Source organism: Pipra filicauda, unplaced genomic scaffold (assembly GCF_003945595.2).
Source record: "Pipra filicauda isolate LSUMZ 115617 unplaced genomic scaffold, ASM394559v2 scaffold425_size644529_pilon, whole genome shotgun sequence".
In the NCBI taxonomy this organism is placed as follows: domain Eukaryota; kingdom Metazoa; phylum Chordata; class Aves; order Passeriformes; family Pipridae; genus Pipra; species Pipra filicauda.
The window spans coordinates 469187-483554 of record NW_024104560.1 but is presented as its reverse complement, the minus strand read 5'-3'; the positions used below and the strand labels follow the sequence as shown (position 1 = coordinate 483554).

The following is a 14368-nucleotide window of genomic DNA, read 5'->3' as shown; positions in this document are numbered from 1 at the left end:
GTGGCTGTGGGGAGTTGGAAGTTTAAAACAGTATCCTTTCTAGTTGACGATGCATGCTTTGGGAGTCTGGAGGGCTTTTAGTACACAGAAATACAAAAAAAATGTGTGGTGAAGTATTCAGGGTCAGATACAACAAAGGCTGGTTGGTCTGCGTGGGAAAATTGAGCGGTGCAGTTGTAGCTGCTGTAACCAAGTAACTTGTTCCTCAGTGTTGGTTCCCTAGGTGGACAGTTTAGGGTGGCATAAAATGGGCTCTGCCCAGGCTGCTGCTCTGAGGCATTTTAATTATATCTCAGACCAGCTTGTGCAAGGCTAATAACTGAAATAGCGGATTTTACTGAAATTGCAGATTGAAGACTATTTCACATTGGGAATATAGTGGTCTCACTATATTTTGAAAGGTATTGACAAACTTTGAAAAATTATTATTTCTCTAAATGCATATTTATATTTTAGATTTGGTCAACATAAAACTGTGTAGAAACAAATTAATCTTTGTACTGTATGGGGCTATCCTTTTCCTCATTAGTGCTAAATGATTTGATATCTGCTTAAGAACAGCATAAATTCAATCTGGATCAAAAATACAACCCACTGGGTTTATGTAGTACCTAGAGGGAGCCTAGGGGGCAGAGGAGGTGATGGGAGTGCGGATAAGCTTCTTGCCTCCCCAGCAAAATCCTGAGGTGCCCTGAGCACCTCTGAGGTCCTGCTCAAAGTGGCTGCTTCATCCAAAGCCCCTTTCTACAAGAACCTGCTTTTCAAGGAGAGATCTGAAATGGCTACACTTCAGGAGGAAGGAGAGCACCTGTGGTGCAAAAGAGCTGAAGGAAACCTGCTAGATGGCAAAACTGTATTGGTTCCCAAAACACAGAAAACTGTGGGGTTTTAGCCTTTTCTGAATCTTCTTAAGTCCCTTCAGATTATTTCTGCATTGTAAGTCAATTACATAATTGCCTACTTTTTTAAAAATCAGGTTACGTTCTCTGGCTGCCTATCAATTATTCTTTAATCCTTTTATGTTTCAAATATTTACACAACATAATTCAAATCTGCTAGCTTCTCTGCACTGATACGATGACAGTTAAACATGTATTTTCCTTGAAAGATGCTGAGTGAAGTAGTGAGGAACCTTGGGGCTAAATCAGAGCTAACCTGATGGATGGTATCCAGCCTGTGAGTGGGTGGATGGTGGGGCAGCAGCAGGGTGCACAAAGGGTGGCTGCCAAGGGGCTGTGCCCATGCTTAATAGCTCTGAATTTGTGCAGGTTTTGCTTATTTCTTCCTTAAAAAAAAAAAAAAACGAAACGAAATTTGAAGGTACCTAAGCTTTCTTTAGTAAAGCATTCCCATGGGCCAAGTGCATGCTTTTAAGGATGTGGTAGCAGCAGGTTTGCCCTCAGTGTGCTGAGGTACTTGCTAGGGCTTTCTCCTGGCTCTTCTCAGCAAAGCAGTCCAAGAACCTGGTCATGCTTCTCCAAGAGCATCTGCAAGCTCAGGCCTAGCACAAACAGATCCATGGGTTAATATGCTATTGTTTTGTATTATATAGTCAATGGAAATAAGCAGAGCCAGCTTACCCCTAACTCGGGGCCCTGCCTGCCTTGCCCGCAGCAGTCACAGTCACTTTTTCCCTTTCAGCCCAGTAAAATCTGGATTATTTAACACAAAGGGGAAGAGCCAGAGCAGAGCCTGTTTCCCCACCCCAGGTCCCTGTTCTGCAGGGCTCAGCACAGCCAGCCAGCTGGTGAAGCAGCTGACTCCAAAGCTGCACTCTGGCTGAAAGGCAAGACCTATGTTCCCTCCTGGGGGGATTTGATTGCAGGTTGGTCTGAAATTTAAAAGAAAGTTTCAGATTCTGTTTATCTGCAGTCACCTGGGCACATTTTAAGCAAAATGCCCATTTTTTTCTTTGATATATGCATGTATATATGTACACACACACACACAAGCACATGTATATATGATATATTAAATATATCTGTACATCTATATAAATTAATAAAATGCCTCTTTTTTAAAAATATTGCAGTTGCCAGACTTCTTAAAAAAGTGTAGTTCCTATTTTGAAACTGAATTCTAAGCTAATTCCCTAGTAAACAAAGTGAAACCCTCCCAAATGAATGAATATTTAGATTTTTATAATTAGTTATTATTTATATATAATAAAATTGCTATTATTTGTTATTATTATGTATTTTGTTATTACTAAATATTTCATAGATATTTAATGAATATTTAATTTTATAAACTGGGATGTGGTTCTGCTAACAGGACATGGGTATTTTGAAGAAAGAGGTGTAGGATTGTTGGTGTTGAGTTGTCTCTATGTAAAACAAGCCCTTAAGTAGCCTTTCCCAAAGGAAAAAAAGAAAGAATGTAAGTTTAATTACGTTTGCTCCTACTTGACTGTTATTACTAGTAATAACTAATTGTAATAATAGTAATAATAACTAGTAACTAACACCTTGCCTGCTGCTGAAGCACTTTTATTGATGATAGTACCCTAATTTCTTGGAGAAGGAGGGCATGTACATATGTGCACAAAGACTGGGAGAAGGAAATCAAACCTGAACAAGATCTGTGCTCTGCTGCAGTCACTTCCTTGTGAGAGTAATTCCTGTGACTCATTTCTGGCTACGCATCTGCAGGACTCCTACACACGTGGCACAACTGAGAACTGAGATCATAGCCTGTGACGTGACCACTGAGTCTGATTCGCCACTTCCAGCTTGTGCCTGACTCCCCCCACTGTCCGCTAGCCCTGCTCTGGGGCAATGTCACCAAAGCAGCACATGGCCACCTGGTCAAAGTCTCCCGAGGTGCAGTGAGACAAGGACAAAACTTTCCTGAAGCGCCAGATCAGCAGTACCAGCCACAGCAGCCTTTCCACTTGTGACTCCAAAAATCCGATATGCTTGTGACATAGGCCACCACCTGGTCATACACTGCAATTTTCAAGTAAAGCCACAGTAAATTGCCACCGAGGAAGCTAGTCGCGAGGCTGTGGTCAACTCCCCTCTCTTCTTGCTGCCCTGTGAGGCAGAGTGAGCTCATTTCCCACCTGGCTCTGCGCCTGCTCTTCAGTTAACCACATCAAGCACTAAGTCACTTGGAACAAGAACTGTGTGTGCTTATCGGTTCCCAGTGGTACCTGAAAATGTACCTCCTGGGGCTTGTTCTGGGAGCTGCAGCTGATGCTAGACAAGAATGCCTTCACCCTTCACTTCTCCTGCCCCCTGTCTCTACCACAGCACGGGCCTTTGCTGACCCATGCTCCTCCCAGGGAGCCCTTAGCATCCACTTCTAGCAGCTCTGCTGACCCTCTCCCACAGCAAGGAAGTATTGACTTTCTAGGGACACAGATAGGGAAGCTGAGGACAAGGGCAGGTTCGAGCCTGTTCATAGCTGAGCACCCCAAGGAGATATCACAGGATGTTAAAGCATCTAGTCTTAAGTCTGCAAAGAGGTGAGCAAGGTGCAGCCTCCAGCTTTCAGGCTAGAGGATTTGCCACTACTGCACCCTTGGGCACAGAAGTCAAGGCCCAGGCACTGTGCATGGTGACCTCACGACGGTGGTTATGGGGTCAGAGAGTCTCTGATGGGGATCCACATATGTCTCCTCCCTCAGAGTTACACATGCAGGGTTAAACTTGCACAGCCGTTTAGAAACAAAAGAGATAAAAGCAAATTTTGTTTCCTTACAGCATCATTGTTTTTAAAACAACAGATCAAGAATCAATCTTTTTTTTCTCTGCTCTTTCTGTAAAAGCCATTGCATTACAGGTCTCCCATCTCCCAGATGAAAGCTCTGGGCACCACTAATTTTGGTCACAGGAGGGGAAAGACACCTTTTAATTCTCAGTAGCCCCATGAAGTCAAGGAAAGAGACAGAAATAACACCCTGAAAGGACTCTGAGCAGCACAGGCCACGGTTTGGTGAGAAAGCACAGAGAGCATGTCCTTGGTGGAAACAGCATCTCTGAGGGGATAGCAGATTCCCTCCCAGCATCCACTAAATGACATCCTATCTCTGGGTGGAGGAGCACAACCTGCCAGGTGTAGGCATCAAAGCTGGTAACCCCTGAGCATCTAAAATCTGTGCTTGCAGCAGCCAGCTAAGTGGGGGACTAAGGCAGACCACATAGTTTAGCTACTGCTGCACAATAGCAAACATCCCAGCAGCATTAAGGCCATCAAAGGCTGCGGTGGTGGCAGCTTTTAGTGTCTCCTAGCATAAAATATATTTCCATTTTTCTCTTGGTTTCATCTTCCAGGCAGATATAAAGATAAAAAGAAGAAACTGGTCAGTCCAAGTACCATACGAAATGAAAACCAGAATAGGAAGGGAAGACAACAGTTGTCTTAAGAATCTGGTACAAGATAGAATGACAGAGAACAGAGGAAAAAGTGCTGATCACCAGGCCTCTGTTCTGCAGGACGGAAAAGAAAGAGACACACATATTGAAACAGGGAACACAAAGAACCTTGATATGTGAAACAAGTTAGCTCAACCTCACCATGCGTACTCCCTCCCTGCCCGCCTGGTCACAGCAAGGATTGCAGGAGGACAAAGTGTAATTAATTACTGCGCAGACAAGGAAAAGCAAGCAGGTACACATATCAAAAGCAGGCTCCTCCTGTTCTGCCCTTCCCATTCTGTTGGCCTTAGCAAGACCATAAGACCTGTGAGGATCTGTGAAGGTCTAAGCTCACTTTGCCTTCATGTAAAAGCCAAACCTTGGGCCTTGTAACAAGTCCTTGGTGGTTACAGAACAGATGGCACAATGTGGGCATCCTATGTGCCAGTGCTATTTACGGCAGATTATTTAGGCTTTCTGTGCTTGGTTTTCTTAACAAAATGAATAGTACTACTTGTAGCTATGGTTTCATGTTAAAAGTCTTCTCAAACATGAACTGTTCAACAAACACGATATTGTTGCAAGCCCTGTATACATGAAACCAATACCTGAGGGGCAGCCAGTCCTCAAATTTACAAACACGCCAGGTTTTCCATTTCAGCAGATATGGACGTCATTAACCCACGTATGTGAACAGCGGGCACCCTATCTTAACAAAGGAGCTTACCTATGGCCAAAGACACACTTCATGCTGAAATAAAGCACTTATTACAGAAGATGTACTGGAAAGCAATGCATCCATACATTTCTGACTTCAATTTCCCCTGAACTTAACTCTCTCCTCCTTCTTAGACCACAGCTGCACATTATCAAATTGTTAAAAGTAAGAAAAGCAAAAGTCCACTCCGTCTGCTCTTCCTTTGACACTGGTGCAGCCCAGGCCAGTGGATTCACCCTTTGACTTATGCTGGCATATGTGAAACCAGAAGCACAGAAATAAATGTAGCATAGAAAGCTGAAGAAAAAGCGTTTACTTTTGTAGTAGGGTGCAAGGGAATTGCCTTTAAAGACATACATTATTGAAAGCAAGGTATTACTGCCAAAAGACTGATAACAAGAATTAGGAAATACAGTCTTGAGACTGCACAATTGGCTTACAAGGGAGAAGATGAAGGTGTCAGTAGGGCTTCTTTCCTAGTCTGTAAAAACTAGATCTAAGATTTTACATATATAGGTACATCAAAACAAAACATAACACGAAAATAAAGCAGTGAAGGAAGCACAAAACTTCCTTGATCAGAAATTCCACTGCTTTGAATAGACAGAGACATACAGGATTCAGGGTTTCTTCAGATTCACATAGCTGGAATTTCACCAGTACCATTCGTGGAGTCTGAGTTAGACCACAGAAAGCATAGCTGCCTTCCATAAATTGAACTTAAGGCTTACAAGGTTGAAGTAAATCTTTGAGCCAACAAGGCTGGAAGGAAAACAGGCCACAGACAAAATAGGGCAGATATATGTTAGCTTTTCTGAACCATTCTGACATTAACTGACCTACCGATCACGTGTCTAAAGCCCTTCTGTACAAGACAATGGCTGTGACAGGGAGGTGCTTTCAGGCAGGCAGATGCCACTCTAAACAAAGCTGTAAACTCTGCCCACCCTCCTGCTGCATGACTGGGTCTCTGTGAGCAAAAGGGATTTGCTCTGATTCCTTTCTCTGGCCAGGAAAGGAATCACTCAAAGAGAGCAAACAAGCCAGAGAAAAGTCCAGAATCATAACTTCAAAATGACATAGATAAATGGTTTGTGGTTGGACTCAATGATCTTAGCAGTCTTTTCCAACCTGTATGATTCTATGATTTAACTGTAACAAAATGTGTTCTCAAGCTTGTTTGCCCAGTAAATTCAGAGGATGTTCAGAAATGAGGCTAGCACCAGAAACTGCTGCCTAAGTCAGGCAAGGATTTGGTAGGTGCACAGCAACAGCTTGAATTCAGAGTTTCTTGCTGTCAAGTGACAAACTGACTGACCAATTGATCCAACTGACTTGGATCTTGCTCAGATTCAAGTTATATTACTATCAGTTGCAGGACCAGTGCTGATGGGAAACCCCTGGGTCATGCTTCCCTGGGCCCACAGCATGTCACAGTGAGCTTCACACCTCCCAAGCTGAGGTTCCTGGGGCAGGTTCCCATCTTCCTCAGCCTGCGGCAGCCAGTCGCATCCAGCAGCCTCCACCAGCTCTGTAGCGAATCTTGCCTCACCTTACGTGTGTGAACTGTGATCCAGTGAACTGTCAAGGCCCTACTGAAAGCTAAGTGACAACCAAGTTCTTCAGTGAGTTTCAAGATAAGCTTTATTTATTTTAAAGGAGAAAAACATCTGCAGGATATGATGTTTGCATTCAGTCGGTCTCCTATGTAAGTTCAAATATTCATGTGGCACACATTTCCATAGCCAAGTGTTTCCTCTTGGCTGACACCACACCGAGACACCAGATTGTGCATAGTCACTGCACAGCTATGAACACAAGTACTAAAGTCAACAGAACGCGCTTTTCAACTCAAATGCTCTTGTGCTGTCACAGGTTCAGTGCAGTAACATTTCTTACTAATTTTATAAGAGCAAAACACTGTCCTTTACAAGATGCTTTAGAACAGATTTTGACCATCCAACACCTTCCAAATGAGTGGAATTTTAAAAGCAGTTCTCCTGTCTCTTGATTTGCATCAGAAAAATCACAGGCTGTATTTAGGTTTCTGAGCATTTATTTTGTGCACTCATCATCTTTGTTCTACTGAACAACCCCACCACAGAACACAACTAGAACTCCTTTGGATCTGGCCAGCATGGGTGTTACTTGTGAAGAGGGTCACAGGTGATCTTGCCACACAGTGGCAGGATCTGTGCCACTCTCTAAAAAGGTGTTTTAATGAAGGTACTTTGTGTCTCCTCTTCAGAAAACTCAGCTGACATCTGTCTTTGTGAAGTTGCTTTCTCTGAGTACATTTTCCCTGGTAAGTAATTCCCAGACTGAGGTAAAGCTTTTAGCTTCTCTGTCTTCTGGTGATTGGTTTTCACAAACCTTAGCAGGTTAACAATAGCAGCTGGTGTAATTCCAGGGATACGGCTGACTGCACCGATCTGCACATGGAAACACAATCAAATTAACCAAAACCAGACCTACACACTGGAGCTAGTGAGAAATGAGATCAAAACCTGTGGGTATTCCTTTCCATGATTCTTTTCACCACCCCCTCATGTCCCTTGGGAAGATGGAAGGGATTTCACCGCTGCTCAACCTTGCTGTGGCTGAATATCTTACCGTCTGGGGACGGCTGGAGTCCAGTTTCTCCCGCACTTCTGCTGAAAGCGATGCATCAATGGCAAAATAATCTATGTCCTCTGGCAGCTGGAGCGCTTCATCACGACGCACTTCTTCTATTTCCTGCTGTTGGTTGACTACACACCACTCATAAGCAGCTGTAATGATCAGGAAAACAAGAAACCAGAAATAGATGTTCACGTGAAATATGTCACTTGCAAGAATTCTTGGAAGCAGAATGAGCAATTCCACTGTGACAGTCCAAAGCTCATAAGGAAGTTTCCAGCCTCACAGATTATAGAGCCTAATTCATATCACCACCTTGGAAGAAGTCACACTCTGATTTATTACAGGAATTTTGGTACATGGGTTGTTTTTTCTACTCATGTCAGCAAAGGATAGTCAGTAAGGGCAGTTAAGGAATAAAAAAACCCCAAGAGTGAATATGAATAACTGATTTCAACCCCAAGAGTGAAACACAGGTGCATGCAAAGGGCTGTGGCCTATGGTAAAAGATACACACTCTGATCAGCGTTTCATTTCTCTAAGCAGCAACATGAAACACACTAGGACAAATGGATTTGCTTTCCCCTTACTGAACAAAACATACACAGATCACCACAAGAGATTATAATGTCTGTACTCTACCTTCTATTTTCAATCTCTCTGCCAGTTGTCTCCATTGAGCAAGCTTGTCCAGGTACTCTGGGATAGCTTTTGCCAGAACCTCCATACTGACGTCTTGATATTGAAGGATGTCAAAAGCGCTGCAGAGAAAGTATAGTAGAAAGGAGTCACTTTCCTAAGGCAGATTTACAATTGTTCCCAGCTCAAACTCACAAAGTTCTTAGAATAAGCCAGAACAACTGCAGAGCCAAGCTCAACTCCCCACCATCTCCTCTCAGGACACAGAAGAGCTGTTAAACCCTTGAAGAGGGGCTCTTTATGAAAAATGACAGCAAAATGGAAGGGACAAGGTAGGGGCACCAAGGGGAACCTTTCACAGACCCAGTCAGTCAGAACAGAAAAGATAAGGTGAAGTAAAGAATGGGTAATGGAAGCAATGATCTTTTTTTATAAGCTACCATCTGACACCACCCTGAAATCAATTACTGCTTTAACAACCCTTTAGCAAAGCAGCAACCCACTGTAAAACTGTCACCACTTGGTGACACTCTCTATAAGGGCATCAAGAACTGATGCCCGGGGCCAGTGGAGCACCCCCTTGCTTTGGGAGCACGTCAGCACCAGGAAATATGGCATAATAAAAACACTAACATAGCACTTACTCTACAGGCAAACATCAGATGTGTGTTCCCTGAAGGTGGTAAAGCTGGAATCTTGGAGCACTGACAGTTTCAGAAAACATGGACAAATGCTGTGAAACCACTAGCAGGATGTGCTAAAGCAAGCGTAGGTCAGACCAGAAAGTTCTGACTGTAACCTTTACCTGACAGGCGACCTGCGACTGCTACTGATGGGAACTTCTGGCAGTAACTGGGACCATTTGGATATGCTGAACTGAAGTGATTTTAGTGTTGCAATTCCATCATCTAAAGCAGCTCTCATCTTAACTGCTTGTTCATATCGCTGCTGCGACACACACCCAGCTTCTTCAAAACCTGCAGAGACAGATGGTGTATGAGACAAAGGTCTACAACCAGGCAGGGCTGCTCACTGCAAGAGCCACCACGATCAAACACCTCTGTGAGTGAGCCTGGCATCAGCATTGTCGGGCCGGAGGGACATGCGGAACTCCACACGGCTGGTGAACATCCGATAGGGCTCGCTGGTGCCCAGAGTGGTGAGGTCATTGATCAGGACCCCAATGTAGCCTTCGGTGCGACTGACAATGAAAGGGGGCTTGCCATGAACCCGCAGACAGGCATTGATCCCAGCAATCACACCCTAGGCAGACAGAAAACAAACCAAACACGTTTATCGGTCTCTTCTTAGCTAAAGTATCAGCACATCTGCCTCCAAAGACTCACACGTCAAACTGTACCCAGAAAAATGCAATAGTCCGTGCTAGTAATCCAGGTAGTGCCTTTCTTGTGACACTACGAGTGTCTGAAGGGATTCTCAGCCACTGCTGATGTGTCTGGAGACAATTCCCACGTTTTCAATTATACCCGCTGCACAGTCTCCATGCTGAAACACTTGACAGTGCCTCCAATTACTTTTGTTACTGCAGTCTTAGTGATAGCACTGCAGATAATAAAAGTAAAAATATCTTGGGCAAGTCTGGAATTGGGGTGAGCAACAAAAGTAAGAACACCTGAGGAGCAAAAAATGGGCCTCGCAAGACTCTGTATCACAGACAAATGCCGAGGCAATATCCCTTTTCTGAGTGCTGAGTACACGTGGTCAGATTCACCCACCTGAGCTGCAGCTTCTTCATAGCCTGTCGTGCCATTTATCTGGCCTGCAAGGAAGAGGCGCTGAACAAGACGCGACTCGAGGGAAGCAGTCAGTTGACGGGGATCTAAAAAATCATATTGCACCCCGTAGCCTATGACACACAACAAGACAGATGTTACAGGAGGCATTTTGAAGGTCAGCAAAGGCAACCAGTGGGGCAGGATGACTTAGCTTTTCAACTTTTATTTACAATTTCAAAACAACCAAGGAAAAATCCCTGCAACTAGGAATTAGCTTTGTTTCTCATTTCCTTTGTTTTGCTATGCTCTAAACAGAATCTGGTTTTCATTAACTGGTAAACAATGTAACAAATAGATTTAAAACTATTCATCCCCCTCACCTGGTTGTATCATCTTGGCTTTTTCCAAACCTGGGACGGATTTGATCACCTGCTCCTGAAGCTCAGGCGGCAGTGTCATGGACATGCCTTGGGGGTAAATGACGTTGGATTCCAAGCCTTCAGGCTCCAGCCAAACTTGATGTTGCCGGTTTGGGAAGCGCAGAACCTTTGATTCAAGAGAGGGACAGTACCTGCAACAGTAAATGGCCATGAGCACCATGTGATATGGAGAAAAAGTAACTTTGCAGAAGCGAAGCAGGATACCCCCTCAGTTTCAAACAGATTGACACTCGTCCCCTTGAGAGCCTTGCGTGATGCCACACACTTACCGAGGGCCCCTTGTTGTCTCCCTTACATGGTTGTTCAGGTGGAGGTTATCATAGATAATTTGCTGGGCTTTCAGGGTAGTGCGTGTCAGGTAACATGGCAGCTGATCTTCTGGCTGAAAGAGGCCAAAGCTCACTTTAAGTTAATCCAGTCACAACACTGTATTCTTATTGAACAACTCTGAGGATGTCCAATACCTTTTCCATGACAGCTGGCTCTCACTTCTTGGAGAGCTAAGTAGCGCTGTCATACCCACTGTACAGACAGAACATGAGCAATCAGAGAGCATGAGAAACATGCCCAAAAGCAGACTGAGAACAGAATAGAACTTGGAAGTGTAGAATTCAAGTTTTATTCCATACGCTGTACAGGATTCCATACACTAATTAGTGTATTCCAAACACTAATTACAGGATGGATACTCCCATTAAAGCAACACGTTATATCACAGCATTCAAACTGACTACAGGAATTTAAAGCTCTGGAGCAAGAAGAATAAGTGCTGACCCTACAGCTAACAGGCAATAAAAGATTTTGGTGAAGAAAAAAAAAAGAAATGTCTCGGTGAAGAAAAAAAGATAAAAATCTCAAAACTCTGCAATTAAATTCAAAGTTTAAGGAAAAAACCTACCACGTAAAGTATTTGAGTGATTTGTCTGAAAAATTCAATAGACTCACATTCAAAATAGTAATAATGTTGCACCTTAACTTCTTAAAACCTTTCCTACACATACCAAGGACTTCAAGTAATATTACTTTCACCCTCATCCTGATTCTAATAGGTTATTGCAATTCCTATATGCTCCGGGGAAAATTAACTCCTGATACTTAACTCTGTGCTATTCAACTACATTATGTAAGAATTTTCTTTGAAAGGAAAATTTCTTTGGAAAATTGAGCTTTTTGTGCTTTTAAATTACTGTTAACATGCCACTTCTGAGTTCTGTGGATAACTATATCCTTTCTCTTTCTTAGTCAATACTACTAATGATCTCTAATTTCAACATTTTAACCTTATTTTAAAGCTGAGGTAAGAAGCAAGACATTATAAATCTCCAGAATACAGGTATAATAACAGATGTATTTTGTAACCAGCACATGAAGAATACTAGTATCAGTATCCCATTTCACACAATTCTGACTCTAGAAGTAAAAAAAGTTTGGTTCTCAAGTTGAGAAAATAAAGTAAGAAGGTACTTGCTTTCAAAAGAACACAAACAACAAAAGAATCCTTTGCATTGAGAGTCCTCAGAAACATAACACCTCCAGTACAAATACATCCCAGCTCCCTTTCCCAGCCACCAACTCCCTGGCAGATTATAAGCACGACATTCCCAGAGCCACTCCCCAGCTGGCTCTATGTGCATTTGATGTGTGCTATCCCACCTTGATCCACACAGCCTCACTGAGGAAGCTGAATGGCACTGGAGGATTGTCAGCTCCATGTTCCTCCAGACCACTGAAGTCAATCGTGTCTTTGGCAAGTCTTGGTGGTGTCCCGGTCTTCAGCCTGCCCACAGCAAATCCCAGTTTCTCCAGAGTCTGAGCTAGCCCAATGGCTGGCTGGTCCCCTAGTCGCCCAGCTGGGTGCATCTCTAGCCCAATGTGGATCATACCCCTCAGAAAGGTACCGGTGGTCAGGACAACGCTCCCAGCGTGTACTGTGCTCCCATCCCCTAAAACAGCAAGTTTTCAGAAATGTACATATTTAAGTATCAACAAAGCCCTCGTATTCTGGTGCTTCTGTCTAAAACTAGACTAACAGTGTTCACTGAGGGTTTACCCATCTTCTGTTACGCAACAAAAGCAGCATTTCAATAATGAAAGCACTAATAGTAATAACTGCAATAAGCAGCACGTATTTATACCTGTATTTTTACTATTCCTAAAAAAGTTACCTGTAATGCAGAAAACCCACTCCTGGGAGAAAAATCATATACAGGCCTTTACTTCAGAAAGCTTGTTTATTAGAACAGCAAGGGGTAATAAAGTACGAGTCTGTTAGTAATAGAACCCCACGGTCCCATAACATTGTCGACAGCATATGCCATTTACCAAATAAAATCTCAAAATGCAGCATGGAATTCAATATCATTAGCCTGAAGAAAATTAACTTAAGTAACCTCCCAATATCCTATCACTCCAGGTATTTTTGTCATTGTACTACTTTGTAATTACACATACTAACCTAGTTTAGTTCACACTCTGTCTAAACCAGATGTCTTTGTTAATTCATCTTTCTAACTGACAAATCAGAAATGTTTATCCCAAAGGCTGCTCTTAGCATGGAGTAACTGGAGGCACTTACTGATTTACTAACACATACCCAGAATGACTCCCGCGACTTGGCATTTCCCAGGATGGCCTGATTCTGGCTCTGTCAAGATAAGATCTTCCACAGATGCTTCACGAACTGTCAACAGTGGTGTGTTAAGGATTTCTTTCTGTCATGAAAGGAGTTACTGCAAAAATCTAGGAAGTTATGAAACATATGGGCAATCTCAAATCCTGCTGATTTCCAGAACATCTATCACCCTCTTCCATTCTTACCACATAACTGGGAAGATACTTAGTTATGGTACTATTCTGATCGATCAAGTAGAAATTTTCATTCAGATAAGAGTTTAAGATCAAAAGAAACTATTCAGTCATGAAGCCTGACCTGTATCTAAAATGCTGGAGAATTTTTTAAAGTATGCTGAGCTCCAACAACCTACAGTGCATTAAAGCACCGAACAGCAACGTATCTAGCTAGGTAAATAATGAAAAACAAAACGTGCGTCCCTCCCTCATCATCTTCAGTAGTTTATACTAAAACCTAATACCAAAAAATCCTCCCGGCCCCGCTCTCACCTGCATGTTCTCCTTGTAGAGGCCGCGGTCGATCTGTGCGCGGAGGCCCCACACGGCCGGGCCCTTGCAGCGGTTCAGCACCTTGTAGTGGACGCCGGAGCGGTCGCAGACGCGGCCGCACAGCCCGTCCAGAGCGTCCACCTCCCGCATGAGGTGCCCCTTCCCGATGCCGCCGAAGGACGGGTTGCAGGACATCTCCCCTGGGGAAGGGACACAGGGACACCCTCGCCGCCGCCGCCCAAAAGCTCTCACGCCGGGGAGACCCGAGGCGCCCGCGGTTCTTTCCCCCGCCCCAGCCCGGGTACGCGCGGCAGTACCGATGGTGCCGATCCTGTGCGTGAGCAGCAGCGTGCGGGCCCCGCCGCGGGCAGCTGCCGCCGCCGCCTCCGTCCCCGCATGGCCCCCGCCGACCACCAACACGTCGTAGCGCGGCGCCGCCGCCCCGACCTCGCTGCCGGCCCGGCGCTGCCCTGGGCGAGGCACCGGAGACAGTGCCAGCCGGCGGCAACCCCTCCGCAAGAACATGGCGGCAGGGCCGGCCCTCCCGGCGGCGCGTGCAGGGGGCAGGCAGTCACCGCGGCTCCTGCGCCGCTCACACGGGACGGGAGGCGGAGCCGGGCGCTCCGAGGGCGGGAGCGGCGCGTCCGTGCGGCCCTCGGCGGCCGCCCGTGCCCCGCCCGCGGGGAGGAGGGAGGCAGGGAGGGGTCCTTCGGGAGCGGGAAAACGCTCTCCACG

General features: G+C 44.7%; 1 protein-coding gene across 1 annotated transcript; it reads right to left on the bottom strand.

Moving 5' to 3' along the window:
- Positions 1–6700: 6700 nt before the first annotated feature.
- Positions 6701–14357, bottom strand: MTO1 (mitochondrial tRNA translation optimization 1). Its single transcript, XM_027745495.2, has 12 exons — positions 13951–14357; positions 13634–13833; positions 13107–13224; positions 12167–12456; positions 10783–10895; positions 10454–10644; positions 10074–10204; positions 9396–9600; positions 9143–9314; positions 8341–8459; positions 7693–7850; positions 6701–7511 (listed from the first exon to the last, which is right to left on the bottom strand). The coding sequence occupies exons 1-12, from the start codon at positions 14156–14158 to the stop codon at positions 7284–7286; spliced, it is 2133 nt and encodes a 710-aa protein (XP_027601296.2). The 5' UTR covers positions 14159–14357; the 3' UTR covers positions 6701–7283.
- Positions 14358–14368: the final 11 nt, after the last annotated feature.